This window comes from Pogona vitticeps, chromosome 2 (genome assembly GCF_051106095.1).
Source record: "Pogona vitticeps strain Pit_001003342236 chromosome 2, PviZW2.1, whole genome shotgun sequence".
NCBI classification, from domain to species: domain Eukaryota; kingdom Metazoa; phylum Chordata; class Lepidosauria; order Squamata; family Agamidae; genus Pogona; species Pogona vitticeps.
The window spans coordinates 236,696,027-236,714,948 of record NC_135784.1 but is presented as its reverse complement, the minus strand read 5'-3'; the positions used below and the strand labels follow the sequence as shown (position 1 = coordinate 236,714,948).

General features: G+C 40.2%; 1 protein-coding gene across 5 annotated transcripts in view; it reads left to right on the top strand.

Moving 5' to 3' along the window:
- The first annotated feature begins 1,883 nt into the window (after positions 1–1,883).
- The window catches only part of PRUNE2 (prune homolog 2 with BCH domain), a 140,999-nt gene continuing 123,960 nt past the window's right edge, over positions 1,884–18,922 (top strand). For all 5 annotated transcript variants that reach the window (XM_078385089.1, XM_072992232.2, XM_078385091.1 and 2 more), the window contains exon 1: positions 1,884–2,026. In XM_078385089.1, the coding sequence (XP_078241215.1) occupies positions 1,991–2,026 (36 nt within the window). In that variant the 5' untranslated portion in view covers positions 1,884–1,990. The remainder of the gene's footprint in view (positions 2,027–18,922) is intronic.

The window sequence follows — 18,922 nt, the reverse complement described above, 5'->3', positions numbered from 1 at the left end:
CAGGTGAAATCTAGAAGTTTGCAGGCTTGTGACTGGAAGCTGCATCTCCCAGAATTCTGCCTGGGGAATTTTTTTTTTTGGAGAATTCTGGGGATTGTACTCCAGAAAGGCACATACTTGTACTTGTAAACCAGAAGAATTCATGTTATGCAGTTGGCTTTAGCTAACAGCCACACCAAGGCATTCTGGGCCAGAGGAAATTTCTGACACCACTATTAATGCAGTTCTAATTAAGTGGATCACTCTAAAGGATCTACTAAAGTAGCTATTCTAGGCTTTTCAACTAGAGAATCATTCTGAATCAACACTGCTATCTAGGAGTCAGAGAAAATGCATGGAACCCAAAGTATCCTCAAACTATTAACCTGTTCCTATGTGACTACATTGAGAACATGCATATTTTAACTACGGATGGGTGATTCTTGGAGTTTTATTTGAAAATAATTCCAAGCTCTGTTAGGAATACATAGTTCTCAGTTTCATGTTTATGCAACTCCCACTTTAGAGAGATCTATGTGACCTCAACAATGCTTGCTTTAACAAAAATAGCTGAAGGCCCATTTATGCCAATCTGCCAAAATAAAATAAAATAAAATAAATCCAGTAGTAGAATCACCTTGCATGTGCATGGTTTAATTTTGATTGCAATTTCATGTGATTCACAACTGTGTAAATCTCCTTTTGGGGGCAGTGCCTGGAACGTGGGTAAAAGTTTTTCCTGGAAGAAACACCGACCTGCACAGAACCATTGCAATTCCTGTGCAGAATGGCATCCTCCCTGTGTAAGCCTCCCTGGAAAGGGCAGTGATCTGCACAGAACTGGCACTTCTTTGCACAAAAGAACAAGCAGAAAATGGGAGGAAAGTAAAGAACAAAACAGACTGAACTCTTATTTTCTCAGGAAGCCAACAAACCTTGCTGGCTGGTGCAGGAGCAACCCTTAATGACAAGCCTTTGGCAAAGAGAGATTTAGGAAACTGCCAAGAAAGCTGCTTCTGTTTAGAAGTATTCTTGACAAGCCCCAAGAATTTCCATAGTTTGTAAGTAGTTTGTAATGTAAGAATTGCCCCCCCCAAGAGCTTACAGTTTGGGTCAGGACACACCAGGAGAAATAAAAGAACCCAGGCCCATAAAACCTAACAAATATACTTTGTCCTCTGCAGGCTGGCCACAGAGAATTGTAGCCCAAAGAAAGAACAGTTCGAAAATCTGCTTCTGTGCAGACATCGCGAGGTTTCAGGGCAATATTCAGCATATTCTGAATCCCTTGAAGAACGGTTACAAGGAAGCCAGGCCTGCCTCGGAGCCCTTTAGGCGCAGGGGCACCAACTTTCGTTAAAGTTGTCCTTCTTCAACCAGTCCCCCGAGTCGCTGCAGAGCAGGAGCGCGAAGCACGGTGGATGTGAAAGTGCTCCCTCAGGGTTCGCTGACCGTCCCTGTTTATTACCGACCCACACAAACTTTCTGCAGCGCCCCTCAGCACGGCCAGGGGCGAGGAAGCGGGGCGGGGGGTGGAGAGAGAGGGAGAGGGAGAGAGAGGAGAGAGCTCCTCGGCTCCCTCTGCCGCAGCTCGCTGCGCCTTCCCTGGGCCCTCACTTTTGGGCGCTGTCCATGGTTGCAGCAATCGTGCCTGCGTGACGTCAGCCCACCCGAGCGCCTCAGCCATTGGTGGCGGAGCTCGGCCGGCCTGTGGAATCACCGGCACATTTTTTCTCTCCTCAGAGCCCGCCAGCCGACCCTCCCGCTCCGTCTCGCCGGGGCCACCGGGACCTCTCAGTCTGCCTAAATAGGGCAGCCAGCAGTCGCCGGGGCGCGCCGTTCTTTGGGGAGACGCAGCAGCAGAGGCAGAAGCAGCCGCTGTGGCCGTCTTGGTTGTCGGAGGAAGGGAAGGAGGGGCCGGCCGCCCGCCTGCCCTCCAGAAGCTGCCGAGGGCTCAGGGAATGGGACTTTACCCTCCGTGAGCAGAACCCGCAGGCCCGGAAACGACGACATGGAAGAATTTTTGCAGCGCGCCCAAGCGAAGCTGGTAAGTTGTGCCCGGAAGAGCAGAGTCACTTGCCAAGAGTTTGCTGCTCTCTCAGCTGGTTTCTGTACACCGTTTCATCAGTTTCTAACTTTTGGAAACCGTCCAGAAACCGACCTTGCATGAATCAGCATCTTGATCCATAATGGTAATAATATAGATATCCATAGTAAACATGATAGTAATTAACAAAAACTTCTGGCTGATTCTGTCGTGAGTTATAACTACTCTGTTATCCATCATTTTTTGAGGGTTCAGCATATATTTTTTAAGTGACCGTGTCAGAAGGAGGTGTCCCCTCATTCTTTTTTTTTTTGCTGCTGTATTAAGTTGTCAAGCAGCCCATACAGTGGACAAGTTTCTGTGCCGATGGTTTCAGCAAATCGCAATCGCAATTCTGGTGTACCACGCTATTCTGTGTATGCTTTTTGAGAAAAAAATAAAACCCCACTGTCTTTAGTGAGGTTTACTCTCAGGTGCCTTTGCCTGAAGCTGTAATATTCTGTGGCCTGGCGTACAGTGGCGCAAGGACCTCTGAAAAAGTTCTTTTAAATTATTTTTGAAAATGTCTATATAATTAAAAAACACTATAAAGGGGACAAGGGAAAAAGTTTTATAAAATATGGATAATGCAAAATATGGACAATATATATAGTTCCACATGTGGGGTGTGACTCAAGTGGGGGTGGTGCCCATTGACATTTTGGGGTGGGACATTACCCTTGCTCTGTCCATGAGAAGCTCATGTTTGAACTAAAGGGAAGTTAGCTTCAGCATAGCTGAATGAATATCTATTTGAGTTGGTGGCCATGTCATCTTTCTAATTGAAATGAACATGCAGTCAGTAACACATTAATGAAATAGATCTAGACCAGTCTTCTCATTTTGCTGTTTATTCCTCATAAACGTCTGGCACCTCCTCACGCCCCAACCACTTGTATTTTGTTCTACAGTTCCGTATTTTTTGCAGGTTGTTTTTAAATTTCTGAAGAGATGTACAGTACAGTGATATATTTATTAAGTTCTGATTTCATTGTTCAGGTAGCAATTAATGCTATGGCTGTGTTAATATGTGCATTTTTGCTAAGTTTCTTTTTTCAAAGAGAAATATAAAGGAGTATGGTTGTTTTTCTAATCTGTAATGACAAAGCCCTGGAGGAAATACATAATTAATGACCCTTTTATCTCTAAACCCTGAACAAAAGAGCACAGATGAAGTCTACGTTAAACATTATGTCATAGTCATATGACAGGAAATAAGTGATCAAAGCATTATATTCTGCCTGTTCAAAGTTCTGCTGGAAGATCTTATGCTGTATTCTTGTAAGGATAATACTTGCTGGATTTGCTCAGTGCCTACCATATGGGGAAAAAGTGGGAAAGGAATGAAGTAAAAAAGTAAAACATCATGTTCTGCCATGCCAACTTTGGATCACAATGCACCAGACCAAAGGGTGCATTCTAGAAAACAGCTGTGTTAGCTTGTATCAGCAGAAAGTCAAAAGGTATGAGGAAATCTAAGAAAGATAAGTGGCCGTATAAGTGGGTGAATTGTGTGGCACCAGAGCACAAAGGTGTATGGGGCACCAAGCTGAATTGCAGAAGGTTCCAAGCTGAGCTGAAAGTGGTGCCTAACTAAGTCCAGGGACTAGTGTTTAAATCCAGTGCCTGCCATGAACTACAACAAGAGGAACAACTTTTAAATAAAAAAGTAAAAGTAAAACGTATGTTCTGCTTTGCTGTCTAGTACACTGTTCAAAATGTGAATTTTTGAGCTATGTGTTGTGGAAGATGTAGCATGGTGGTTAATAATCAAGGCTTTGAGTAACATTCTTGATAGTCACTCTTTGAGAACCAGCCATATCACATGACAGAGACTTCATTGGAATTCTAGAACTGGAGCAGGATTGCACTAAAATTGCTGGAAGCTTGCTTGGGAGTGGCAGTGTCTGTTATACTCCTCTGATTTACAATCATGCACAAGCCCTGGGAACACAAATGTGGTAATTTGCTGCACCTTTCTCAGAGCAAGATGTCCCTTGCATCAATTCCCTTGTATACCATTTGCCCCAACTCTGTCCCTCCCACATTGCTGATCAAAATTCTGCCCAGGCAAAACAGGCAATTCAACCATGCAAAACATGTAGCACTCCATGAAAGCTGTAAAATCATTAGATGATACCTGAAGCCAACTCCTATTGGTAAAATTAATTACCCAGGAGGTATCACACCCAGGGACATATAAAGAGAGGTAACAGCTAATAGTGAAAGACTTGAAGCATCTACATCAAATGTGCACTCTGTTTGGCTACCATCCTACTTTGCCCAAATTAAAGTTGAGGAAAAGTCTTTTCAGACCATCTGTGAATCTTGGTGGAATAGCAGAGAATGGCAGGATAATTACATGGAAAGAAATATCAGGAAAAAAAATCAGAAAAAACAATTCCTAACTGTTAAAGCAGTACAAAAGTGGAACCAGTCGCCTCGGGAGTTGGTGAGTGCTCCAACGCTGGAGGCATTCAAGAAAAACTTAGATAATCACCTGGCAGATATGCTTTGATTTTATTCCTGCATTGAGCAGGGGTTTGGACTTGATGGCCTTGTAAGCCCCTTCCAACTTCACTTTTCTATGATTTCATGAAAGAACTATGTGCTTCACAGAATGCCAGGAAAATTTAGCCTAGCCACATGGAGATCTAGGTTACTTGGAAAACATTTAATAGGCTACAGAGTGGAGTCAACAGAACCAAAATTAACCTAAAGGGGGAAAAACTGTGTTGTCACAGTTCTTTGCAAGTGTAGAAAAGAACAGGCCACTGTGCATCTATGTCAGTGTGCGCTATGCCCCTTGATGTATCATATGGAAGATTTGATGTTAGCAGTCCTAAATGCTCTTGGGTTGCCTATTATTGCACCAAAAATATCTGATATGTTTATGAAATGTACTGTGGTGTTTCTGATACAAAGAAAGAGCCAGAATTCTTGCCATTTTGTTGAAAAAAAATCAATTTAAAAAGGAAATTGAGTATTAGAGCATAAAATGACACAGAGTTTTTCAACATAATTGTAACATAATAGGACCTCTTCTCAGCCATGATGGAGGTAAACATTTTAAATAGCTGTGCATGAAATAGAACAGATGCTAATTTAAGGCTTAAGTGACTGTTCACTGGTGTATATTCAGCCTAGAAAAGAAAATATTAATTTGTGAAGATTCTCAGTCATCCAGGTGTGGTTATCTGGAAGCTGAGTCATGGCAACTGGACTTCTTTCTTGTTTAAACATTTCACTACTCATCCAAATTGCTTCTTCAGTCTGAGGAGAGTTGGTAGGAGATCCCTTATGTATCCTCCGTGTTGGGTTCACTTCCCACTGGTCTGAATAGGCTTATTAGATGGACAAAGGACTGGGGGTGAAAGATAATCCCACTTCTGCATTCCTTCGCCACCCATTGTGATGGGTTAATGATCGTTCACAGTGGCCCTTCTGGTGTGTGTGGTCCTAATCTTTCTGGGGACAGAGGAAAGGGCAACATGATAAATAGGAGACAGATCATATCTAAGGCCTCCACCCCTGTTAAGTGAGAGATTTTCTATATGCACATGTATGGCTTCCCTGACCCCTCTCTCAAACCATCTATCGTCCCGGTCCATCAAGTCCAACCTGCATTGAGGAGCAGGTTGGACTTGATGGCCTTATAGGCTCCATCCAACTCAATTATTCTATGATTCTATGATCAGAATCATAGGAGGGGCCTGTAAAGCCATCAAGTCCATCTCCCTGATCAGTCCAGGAATCTAAATAAAAGTAAATTTATCTGACAAATGGTTGTCTAACTTTCTCTTGAGTAACTCTAGCATTCTATGCTCACCACCTCCCAAGATAATTAATTCCATTGTTGTACTGCTCTAGCAGTTAGGATGTTTCCCCTGATATTCAACTGAAATTTGGCTTCCTGTAACCTGAGCCTGTTATTATGTGTCCTGCATTTTGAGATAATCAAGAACATATCCTGCCATTCCTCTGTATGACAATCTTTGAAAAGTGCTATCATATCCCCCTCAGTCTTCTTTTCTCAAGGCCCAGTTCTTTCAGTTTTTCCCAATTCTTTCAGTCTTTCCTCATAGGAAACAGAAGAAATTTTTCTACCCTGTTCTACCCTGTTTTCTACCCTGTTTTCCCCCAAATAAGACATAACCTGAAAACAAGCCCTAGTATGATTTTTCAGGATGCTCATAATATACGCTAAGTTCTACCCCCCAAAAAGCCCCATTTAAGTGAAAGTCCACCCTCCACCATTGTGCAGCAACCAGAAGATGCCATGACTGCATTTGAATAAACATCCCCTGAAAATAAGCCTTAATGCATTTTTGGAGCAAAAATTAACATAAGATCCTGTCTTATTTTCGGGGAAACATGGTTGTTTGACAGCATCCTAAAGTGCAGTATCCAAAACTGGACACGATACTCAAGATGAGGCATAACTAGTACTGAATAGAAGGGGACTGGTACTTCATAATTTGATAAAATCAGCCTAAAATAGCATTTGCCTTTTTTGGCTAAGACACTTTGTTCCTGTCTAAACATCCAGCCCCAAATTCCATTAATGTACAAACTAATATGTCAAAGACCGGTGGTAAGGCAAAAGTAACACCTACCAACTGTGAAGGCAGGAAACTGGATGTTTTGGGGTGCCGTTTATACTTCTTTGCGTCTTTCCTGCTTTGGATTTCCGATTACCATGCTGCCTTAGGAGCTTATCAAATATAGCTCTGTTTCAGGGTATTGCCATCTTTACAAGCAGCTCCAGAAGAAACAAAGACTTCACTGCTTAATACTCATGCTGAAGCTCCCAATGTCGCCAGGCACCAGACTCTGGCTGCCTGTCACGCCGCCGAAGTGGCATCGAAATCACTGGTGTCTGCTATATCTCTCAGGAGACACGCGTGGCTGAGATCTTCTGGGATTGCTGAGGACTCCAAAGCCCGCATAGAAGAACTACCTTTTGATGGCAACGGCTTGTTTAATGAAAAAACTGATGAGATTATGGAATCTTTCCACAAGATGAAGAAGACTGCTCATTCTTACATTCTTCAGCAACAACCTAAATTCCAAAAATTTCAAGGAAGGTCAAAATCAGTATCAATATCAACATCAGTATTGGCAAACCTACCATATTTACAGACCTCCATCCCAAGGGAGTTCAGCGCAGACAACGATCACCAGCTCCTCCTTCAGGCCGTCTGCCTCTTCTCAACGCTGTCAATCCTTCTGCCAGTCTGTGAAGAAATCAAAACAGTGCCTTTGACTTTCCAATACATCACATACCGTTTCACCCCTGACTGGCATCCTACCTACAATTGGAGACACATCACCAAAGATGCCTGGGTGCTGTCCATTATCCAATTCAGCTATCAAATAGAATTCATAGAACTTCCTCCAATTGGACACATAAAAGTTACTCACCACTCAAAAATTCTCCAAGAAGAAATCTAGTCTTTGTTAGAAAAAAGGGCAATTCAATAGGTCCCCACCCATGACACTCTAAGAGGCTTCTACTCCCATTATTTTGCAATCCCCAAAAAAGATGGTGTTCTCAGACCAATTCTGGACCTCAGATTACTAAACACATTCAGACAAGACACTTCCGAATGGCTATGTTGGACTCCATTCTCCACCTACTAAAAGAAAAAGATTGGTTTGTGGCTATCGACTTAAAGGACGCTTATTCTCCCTCCAGAGTGCATCGGGAAAATACAAAATGCCGTGCGCTGCTTTCATCCTCATACCAAAGTCCCAGCTTTTCATGTACAGCATCTCCTGGGACTGATGGCCTCCACAACTTCTGCCGTTTCCCACACCAGGCTGTAAATGTGGGCCCTTCAAGCCTAGTACCAGTCAGAATTTGACCCTCTAGCAGACTATCTGTCCATTCGACTCACAGTCACCCCAAACTGGCAGAACAGCTGAGTTGGTGGACATCCACCGAAAATCTATCAATAGGGCATCCTTTTCGTCCACTACAACTCATAACGCAGGTGACAACGGATGCAAGCACCATTGGCTGGGGAGCACACTGCGGCTCTCACAAAATCCATGCCTTGTGGTCCCAGGAGATGCCTCCACATAAACCATCTGGAGATGTGGGCAGTAATCAAAGCTTTTCAGGCCTTTCACCTGCTCCTCAGGAGTCGTGCTGTCCAAGTGCTTACTGATAACACCACAGTGATGTTTTACATCAACAAACAGGGAGGCACTCACTTGATGTCACTTCTGTATTTGGCTGTTTATCTATGGGAATGGTGCTACATTCAACACATCTTCCCTGTAGCCATTCACATCTCAACGAGCGACAATGAGTTAGCAGACACGCTGAGCCGATTGGAGGTTCACACACACAAATGGCAACTGAACAATGCTGTCTTCTCCGAGATATGTGAGAAGTGGGAATTTCCAGAAGTAGACATGTTCGCCAGCCATGTCAACACCAAGTGCAGCAGGTTTTGCTCCCGAGCGGGACTGGACAAGATGTTGCTCAGGGATGCTTTCATGATAGAATGGATGGACTGCCTTCTGTACCTGTTTCCACCTATCCCTTTAATTCAAAGAACTCTAGTCAAAATCAGTCAAGTTCGGGCGAATGCTATACTGATCACTCCGTGGTGGCCACGACAGCAATGGTTTACCACTCTCAAACAAATGGCCACTCATTTCATCAAAGTTCCAAAGTTATTTCACTTACTGACATAGAATGCAGGCAAAATCTGTCATCCAGATGTGGGCTCTCTGAACCTAATGGCGTGGAGGCAACATCTATAGTGATTATGCGAGGCGTGAATGTTTCGGACATCTGCAGGACAGCTACATGGTCTACTCCCTCCACTTTTATTACCCATTACCGCTTTCACCTTTGAGCCAAGAAGGAGGCTAAGTTTGGGAGAGCTGTCCTTACTTCAGTGCTGGAGTGACGGCCCACCTTCCGGTAAGTGAGCTTGTCAGTCACCCATTTGTGTGCGTTCACAGAGGCCACGGAGAAAAAGTGGTTACACAAGCACACACACACAAACACACACACACAAGTAAAAGTAGAGTTACAGTACTAGGCATGAAATGTACAGCTAGCTCTCAGTTCAATTTTTTGTAAAAGTAATATTGGACCAACCCAGTCATATAAAACAATGGTAAGTGTGCCTTTAATGCCATTTAAAGGTCACTATACAAAGTTTTCTGAAGAGAGTAGGAAAAACCACTGGGATAGTCAAGTATAATCTAAACCAAATCCCTTATGAATACACAGTGGAAGTGGAGAACAGATTTAAGGAACTAGATTTGGTGGACAGACTGCCTGAAGAACTTTGGATAGAGGCTTGTAACATTGTACAGGAGGCAGCAACAAAAATCATCCCAAAGAAAAGGAAATGCAAGGAAGCAAAGTGGCTGTCCAACGAGGCCTTAGAAACAGCAGAGAGGAGAAGGGAAACAAAATGCAAGGTAAATAGGGAAAGCTACAGAAAATTGAATGCAGAGTTCCAAAGAATAGCAAGGAGAGACAAGAGGGCCTTCTTAAATGAACAATGCAAAGAAATAGAGGAAAACAACAGAAATGGAAAAACCACGGATCTGTTCAGGAAAATTGGAGATATTAGAGGAACATTTTGTGCAAAGATGGACATGATAAAGGACAAAAATGGGAGGAACCTAACTGAAGCAGAAGGCATCAAGAAGAGGTGGCAAGAATACACAGAGGAATTATATCAGAAAGATTTGGGTATCCCGGACAATCCAGATAATGTAGTTGCTGACCTTGAGCCAGACATCCTGGAGAGTGAAGTCAAGTGCGCCTTAGAAAGCCTGGCTAACAACAAGGCCAGTGGAGGTGATGGCATTCCAGTGGAACTATTTAAAATCTTAAAAGATGATGCTGTTAAGGTGCTACATTCAATATGCCAGCAAGTTTGGAAAACGCAACAGTGGCCAGAGGACTGGAAAAGATCAGTCTACATCCCAATCCCAAAGAAGGGCAGTGCAAAATAATGCTCCAACTACCGTCCAATTGCACTCATTTCACACGCTAGCAAGGTTATGCTCAAAATCCTCCAAGGTACGCTTCAGCAGTATGTGGACCAAGAACTCCCAGAAGTACAAGCTGGATTTCGAAGGGGCAGAGGAACTAGAGACCAAATTGCTAACATGCTCTGGATTATGGAGAAAGCCAGAGAGTTCCAGAAAAATATCTACTTCTGCTTCATTGACTATGCAAAAGCCTTTGACTGTGTGGACCACAGCAAACTATGGCAAGTCCTTAAAGAAATGGGAGTGTCTGACCACCTTATCTATCTCCTGAGAAACCCATACTGTATGTAGGACAGGAAGCAACAGTTAGAACTGGATATGGAACAACTGATTGGTTCAAAATTGGGAAAGGAGTACGACAAGGCTGTATATTGTCCCCCGGCTTATTTAACTTATATGCAGAATTCATCATGCGGAAGGCTGGACTGGAGGAATCTCAAGCCGGAATTAAGATTGCCGGAAGAAATATCAACAACCTCCGATATGCAGATGATACCACTCTGATGGCAGAAAGTGAGGAGCAATTAAAGAACCTTGTAATGAGGGTGAAAGAGGAGAGTGCAAAAAACAGTCTGAAACTCAACATCAAAAAAATTAAGATCATGGCCACTGGTCCCATCACCTCTTGGGAAATAGAAGGGGAAGACATGGACGCAGTGACAGATTTTACTTTCTTGGGCTCCATGATCACTGCAGCCCCGAAATTAAAAGATGCCTGCTTCTTGGGAGGAAAACGATGACAAACCTTGACAGCATCTTAAAAAGCAGAGACATCACCTTGCCAACAAAAGTCCGAATAGTGAAAGCTATGGTTTTTTCTGTAGTCATGTGTGGAAGCGAGAGCTGGACCATAAAGAAAGCCGACCACCGAAGAATCGATGCCTTTGAATTGTGGTGCTGGAGGAGGCTCTTGAGAGTCCCCTAGACTGCAAGGAGAACAAACCTATCAATTCTAAAGGAAATCAAACATGAGTGCTCACTGCAAGGACAGATCCTGAATCTGAGGCTCCAACACTTTGGCCATCTCATGAGAAGAGAAGACTCCTTGGAAAAGACCTTGATGTTGGGAAAGTGTGAAGGCAAGAGGAGAAGGGGACGACAGAGGATGAGATGGTTGGACCGTGTCATCGAAGCAACCAATATGAATTTGACCCAACTCCGGGAGGCAGTGTAGGATAGGAGGGCTCTGGTCCATGGGATCACAAAGAGTCGGACATGACTAAACGACAATACAAAGTTTTCTAGTGGGTTCCACCACAGCCTGGTTATAAGTTTATTCCATGGGAAAATATTTTAGGTGTGTTAGAAGCTGGGCATTTAGAAGCAAGACGGTAGCATCTACACAATTATGATGTTGCATTTGATTTCTTAGCTGCTGTTTGGAATTACCAGAACAAATGTTGGACAAGAATTCATACACACATTTCCTAACACTATGCATAACTAGAATGCAAATGAAAATCTTGTGAAAATCTTGTTGCAGGTTTCAGTATAACCCCAAGTAGATAAGATTTGCAAGAGTGTAGTTGTTAACGTTTAAAAGTAGTCATGGGTTAAACAGGCAAAAATGTCTGAATTAGTACCAACACGCAGCCACCATCTTGATCGTACATTGAAAGATGCAAGTAATGATCTGTAATATAATTATCTGATCCCATATGCTTCTGTCTGAAGTGTACTGAGGAAAATGACAGGACTGTGGGTAGTCCCTAATAGATTATCCCTTAGCCAAACTGCTGTGTTTGGGGTGAGAAGATATATGTTGAAAATGAGGCCATGTAGCATCCCATGAAGAGAATGCTGCTGGCACTGGAAAGTCCACCCTCTGTTTCTCAGTGGATTGAGGATCCCTTAACTTTTTCAATATCTGAGCATGTGGCATATTTGCATGATATATATTGGGATATTTTGGTTATTTTTTTCTTTAAGTTTATGCATAAATGTTTCCTGTTGTCTTTTGTTTGTTTCTTGTTTTGGGTCCCCCCCCCCAAATATTCCCAGTTTACTTTATGTCTGCATATCTTCTTGAATTATATTTCTTTGCTACTGTGTTTTTGTTGTTAGGATTTTCTGGTGCAATAAGAAAAAATAGAGAAAAAATGGAGAGAATGGTGTTAGCTGGAGCAGTTAAAGCTGTTACATGGTGGGACATATCAAATCTGTTAAACTTGGTTAGCTTAATATTTCAGATGAATCAATTTCTTTGCTGTCAGCTTTATTCACTTTCCAGCTTTCACACCCGAACATAGTAGTTACGAATACAACAGTGTGGATGATCTTGGCCTTGATCTCCAGTGATACATCATTACACTTGATTGTCTTTTTTAGTTCCTTCAGTGCTACTCCTCTGAGTCTCACTCTTCCAATTTCTTGGCTGCAGTCTCCATTTGGATTGATTATTGATTCAGAATATACAAAATCTTTAATGATTTCAGTTCCTTCATTATTAATATTAAACTCGTTTAGTTCTTCTGTAGTTGTGATTTTTTTTTCTTTGTGTTCAACCGCAGCTCTGCTTTGGTACATTCTGCTTTCACTTGCAACAGAAATTCTTTCAAATCATGTCTGTTTTCTGCCAATAAAATGGTGTCATCTGCACATAATTATTGATGTTTCTTCCACCAATTTTCACTCCTCATTTATCTGAATCTAGTCTGGCTTCTGTGTGACACATTCTGCATATAGAATAAACATGTAAGGAGATAAATGCACCCTTGTCTGACACCTTTGTCTATAGGAAACCATTCTGTTTCTCCATATTCTGCCCTAATGGTAGCTTCTGGTCCACAATACAGGTCATGCATTAGGACAATCAACTGCTGAGACATATCTGGTTTTTTTTTCAGAACAACCCATATCTTCTCATGGTTCACACAGTCAAAACTTTGCTGTAGTCTATAAAACATACTCTGATCTTCTTCTGAAATTCTTTGGTGCACTCCAGTAGCCAGTGGATATTTGCAATATGATTTTGAATATCTCGCATTTCTTGCTCCATATAAATAAGTCGTTGTTGCAACAACTTAAGCATAACTTGCTTGCATAGGAAATGGTCCTATAGTTACTGCACTCCTTTGAATCTCTTTTTTAGGGGATTCAAATGTATGTTTTATGTTTCCGGTCTGTGCACCATTTTTTTGTTTTCCATGTTTGTTGGCATATTCTTCTTAGGATTAACAGATTTGATTTCTGTGGCTTGAAATAGTTCTACTGGTATTCTATATTTCCATGGTGATTTAAATCTTCCCAGTGCTTTCAGAGCAGCTTTCTCTTCACTTTCTAGAACTCAGGTTCTTCATCATAGAATTCCTCTTCAAAGGAATTTGTCATCCTGTTATCTCTTCTGTGTAGGTCTTCAGTATACTGTTTTTTCCTTCTCTATTTTCTTGTCATATACTAGACTTCCCTGTTGGTCTTTCAACATTCCTAATCTAGTCTTAAATATCCCATTGATTTATTGCATTTTCTGGAAGAGAGCTCTTGTTTTTCCTCTTTTGTTGTTCTCTTCCATTTCTTTGAACTGGTCATTATAATAGTAGTCTCTGTCTCTACATGGCAGTTGCTGAAAAACTGCATTCAAGATTCTGACCCTATTTCTGACACATTTTATGTTTGCTTCTCACCTGTCCTTTACAATTTTAAGTGTTTCTTCCATTTAGGTTTTTCTTTTTACTACAGGAATTTTCTTTTTGCATTCTTCCCTAACCATATCTCTGGTTTTAATCCACAGTTCTTCTGGTTCAGAGTCAATTCAGGTGAATAATTCAAATCTGTTTTTTAATGTGGACTTTAAGTTCATAAGACACGTTTAAATTATATTTTGGCACTAAGGTTTTTTAGTGCTTTTTTCAGTTTTACTCTAATGCTTGATGTTAATAGTTCATGATCAGTACTGCAATCTGTTCCTCATCTTGTTTTGGCAGAGAAAATACAGCTTCTCCATCTCACTGAATACTATTATATAACCTATTTGATTTCTATATTGACCATTTGATGATGTCCATATGTACAGTTGCCTATTCGGCTGTTTCAATCATGTGTCTGTGATAAACAGATTGTTGGCTTCACAGAACTTTGTGGATCATTCTCCTCCTTCATTTCTGTCCTCTAGACCAAATTTTTCAATAACATTTGTTTCTGCTTTATTCCCTACTTTTGCATTTTAGTCATCTGTGATTATAGTCATGTTTTTGTTTGTGATTGATTTTCTCCTGGATGCTTCCATAAGAGCCTTCAATGACATGTTCTTCTTCTGTAGTTGGAGCAGAAACCTGAATGATAGTTATGTGTAACATTCCCCTTTATTATGTTAATGCTTGATGTTTGTTATGTTAACTGTTAATGCATATTCATGTTGCTGAGAGGCGGAGTCGAGAGAGATGTGATAAGAGGCGGAGCCTGAGAGGGAGTCAGTTAGAGAGAGAGAATGGGTAGCGTGAGAGAGTGGAGAAGGAGCTAGAGTGTGGAGTTTGGGGAAATCTGAGAGGTGATTAGTTAGGAGTGCATGATCAAATAGAAGATTGTTATTAATAATAAATTTACCTATAGAAGAAATTCATGAATCACTATCAATTTCTGTAATCAATAAACAAAAGTTATATTTAAAAAACTATAAAGTGTGGAATTGACTCTTCATCTTCTTGAAGTAATGGTGATTTAGTGATCACCTGGTGGCAGCAGTGTAAAAGAGGAGATTGTTTGCCTTCGAGTGCTCTAAGTCTTGACGGTCAAGCAAGGGAGCATGAGGGGCGAACACCACATTATGTTTATAGGTTTTCCCAGAAGTCTGTTTGATGTAAGGTGTTGCATTGTTTACTTTTAATTTAAATTTTATTTAATTGTACTAAATTTTGGGTAATATGTTTAAAAGGATATTTGGAAAAAAATGTAAATAAATTTTTTTCTCAGTGATGAAATTTGAACACGTACTGCATGTTGTGAATTGATCTGAAAAAAGGAGAAATAGAGATGAAACAGTATGTGCTGTGGGATGATTAGAAAAAGGAGGAAGCAAAGTATATTGTGTAAAATATTGTTCTTGTCTTGAAGGTTGTGAAGTCATGCTATAAAGTTACATCACTAACTGCCAATAATATATTATTTTGTATTTATGTTTCTGCTTCATTTAGCAGGTCAAATGACAAAGTGCTTAAGAGGTAGATTTATGGGATTCTAGAGACAGCTTGGTTATTAAAGGCTACTGTGGCTCCATAACAGCTTTGATTTCACTAAAGCAATTTTATGTGATGTCTTCTCTATGGCAGATGCATAGTTACAAGTGATATAATTTTAAATGCCCTGCTAATGTAGATTCTAAATTGTTAAGAAAACCTGCAACATCACTGGCATTTTTTTCATGTTCTATCTATCACATGTGGGAAATAGTTGATGGGAAGTATCCCTATTTGTCTGTCAGGCTGTGAGATACAAAGAAGCTATTATATGGTATGTTCAAATGTAAAAGTACAGTGATCAAATATCTAACTGTATTTCATTCAGCTTTTTTCAGTGCATTGGCTGTACGTTTTAATCTCTGTGTTTGGATATTTATTTAGAGCTGTTTTATAGAAACATTCAAAGGATGTACCGTAGGTATTTTAAGTAGATTTTGTGCTATTTATCTGAACATCCAAGGGTTTTGACCAATCTAGTAAGAAAAAGTATATTATTTTTCCATTTTCCTCAATAAAAGTTGATATTGTTTGTTTTATTTTAATTTCACTTGAGATTTCTTGTTAAAATCAAATTGTTATTGATCACTCCATGCAATAATTGGTCAATGCAAGAAACAATGGGAATGAACATTTGTCCAGACAATTGAACAAATGGCAACAACAAATAGAAGTGAAAATTAATTATAAGTGACCAACATTGGCTGATAAGTTTATTGAAAACCCTGAATAACTGAAAAACATTATTCTCCAAATGGAGAATGTTGGCTGATAAGTGGCAGTGGTGACAGTTAGAATATGTTTGTAAAATGCTGTTTAACATTTTATTAATTCAAGATTACCATATTGAAGATTTGCAGTGTAAATATTTTTAAATGTTCATAGCCAAATCTCACTGCCCATCTTTGATCCTAAAAATAACAGCTGTGTTTAAACATTCCTGCCACCTGCACAGTTCTGATACATTTGAGGGGGAGCAAGTGTTTATTTCTGTTGTGATTGATGAGCAGCTTTTAATTAGGCAGATAACCATCATTCTTAAGTCACATTTTTTCCATTTTAATAGCCAGTTTTATTGTGCAATGATTTATTACTGGGTGTCCAACAATATAGCAATTTAATATGCCCTTGATTTTTACCTAATGGTGGTTGAAACCATGTTTGGATTAAGGTTGTTTCCAGAAGAAATCTTAAATTCTGTTCTCTTGTATTCTGTATCACTTTACACATTTTAGCTTGTATCAGTTTACCCTACAGAAACAAATTGCCAGAAACATACATTATAGATGTGTTGTTGTTATTTTTTTTTTACTGCAATCTAGTATAAGATTCTGGTAGCACAGTAGTTGAAAAATAAGATGTTGAAACTCTTATTCTGAGTTCCTTATTCTTTATAGTATAATCAGAAATTTCATCCTGTATGAAGACAACTGCACAAAATAATATTAATTATATTGCTCCAAGTTTCATGGTATTTTAATTTTGTTATGTATTTAATTGCATTTTTAATATTTTAATTTATGTATCTGTCATCCATCCCTCATTTTGTAAGTCTTGGCTTATAATGAGGTGAAAGAATAATAAACAAATGAACAAACAATCATGCACAGACAATTTATATATATATATATATCTGAAAAATTGTATGTTGGCTCTTATGTGTCTATAAACAAGTCTCATGAGAGTAGCTGCTAAATATATATGGTTGGCATATGCATTTGTTGATTTCATTTTAATTACACTTGGCAAGGTAGCCATGACTGACAGTTAATTTATTATGCAAAATGCTGTAATATGTTTCCTAATAGGATATTAGCAGCAGGAACCTTGGTTTCCTTCTTCCACAACTGAGAGAATAATGAAAGTCGTTGTTTCAGTCTGTTTGACTTAGACCTGTATTACCACATTCAGAAAGTGCATCAGCCCAATTTGAACCCAGCATTGCTCGTAGCACTTCGTTATGCTTGAATTCTTCACACAGGATAGTATACACAACTGTAGGGAAAAAAAGGGAGAAGGTGGATTGAGTCTCTCCCTTTTCCTATTTCCCCTCTCTTAGGTGCACAATCAGGGATTATTTGCTGTAAATCTAATCCCTCTTTTTTGTCACTGATTTAACCACTACTTCTTGATTCATATTAATTGATGAATTAATTCCTCAATGTTTATTAGCTATCACTTTTTAAAAATACGAAGTTGACAACTGCGTGACATAAAATGTATTTATTTATTTATTTATTTATTTATTTATTTATTTATTTATTTATTTAGTTACTTACTTACTTACTTACTTACTTACTTACTTACTTACTTACTTACTTGCTTTCTTGTTTGCTTGCTTACTTACTTACTTATTTAGCGGATAGGCTGTTACCCAACCAGCAAATCCCCCCTCTCCACGTCACTGAAATAGTCCAATGGAAAGGCAAGAGCCAATACAACTGGTTTCAGCAACAGGAGGAGGAGTTGACAGAATGACACAAACTGCCTCCGGGACTCCAGCTCCGGATTTTGCCTCGAGGTTAATTCTTGAAGCCTTTTCCATGAATGGATATAGCCACAAGGCAGTGGAGGTTTGGAAGTGGAGTTTTCCTTCTCCTAGATGGGCTGCCTTCCAGGGCTGAACGAGTCCCACCTACTCGGCTCTGAATTGATTTGCCCATCAGATAACACACCCAGCATTGACATAAAGACATACAACCTTCTCCAGTTCTAGCAGCAAACCTTGTACACTAAGACCAAGAAAACGTAGCACTTGCATAGACAATGTCCTTGGAAATGCATAAAGCACAACATGTAAGACTGAGGGGGAAAGGCCTGCCCACATTTTAAATGGCATTGTAGTAGCAATGCTGCATTCTTTGGCAGAAAGGTGCTGTTAATAATGAGAAGCTTTCATCTACCATTCTGCAGAATACTGCTTTACCTGCTGTAATATAAAAAGATTATATGGCACAATAAAAGGAAAAGTTCTGAAATGAACTGCCCGTCAGATAAGTATAGATGTTTGTGCACTGGAGAATTAAAGCAGACATACAGTTAATCTCCCTGTACAGGATATTACAACAGACTAATATAGAAACTATGTATAGTACAGGATATTATAAGGTAGATACAGGACCATAACACTGTTTCTGTAAATTGGGCACAGTATAACTTTTATTATATGAATAAATGTTCAGGCACCACCTGCGCAGGTGCACCAATGTTGGGAGGGACCACTCTGACCCTGCCTTCCTCCATCATCACTTAGACCACTGGTTCTTAACCTTGGGTTACTCAGGAGTTTTGGACTGCAACTCCCAGAAGCCTTCACCACCAGCTGTCCTGACTGGGGTTTCTGGGAGTTGCAGTTCAAAAGCATCCGAGTAACAAAGGTTAAGAACCACTGACTTAGACCATGCAAGTATCAACAGAGCTGAAGAAAAGAGGCTTTTCTTTATAGGGAGGGTTTCTACTTAAGCAAGAACACTGGAAGAATCTGACTGTTTGACTGTGGAGATCCTCCACATGAACAAAATTTTCTCTTCAGATTCAATAGTAGTCACATTATCTAAGTGTCAATGATATGGGGCAGGGTAAAAGCATTTCCTCTTCTGATGTGAATATTCAATTTGACATTGGTTTACATGGTTAGAATTTGATGTTAGTCATT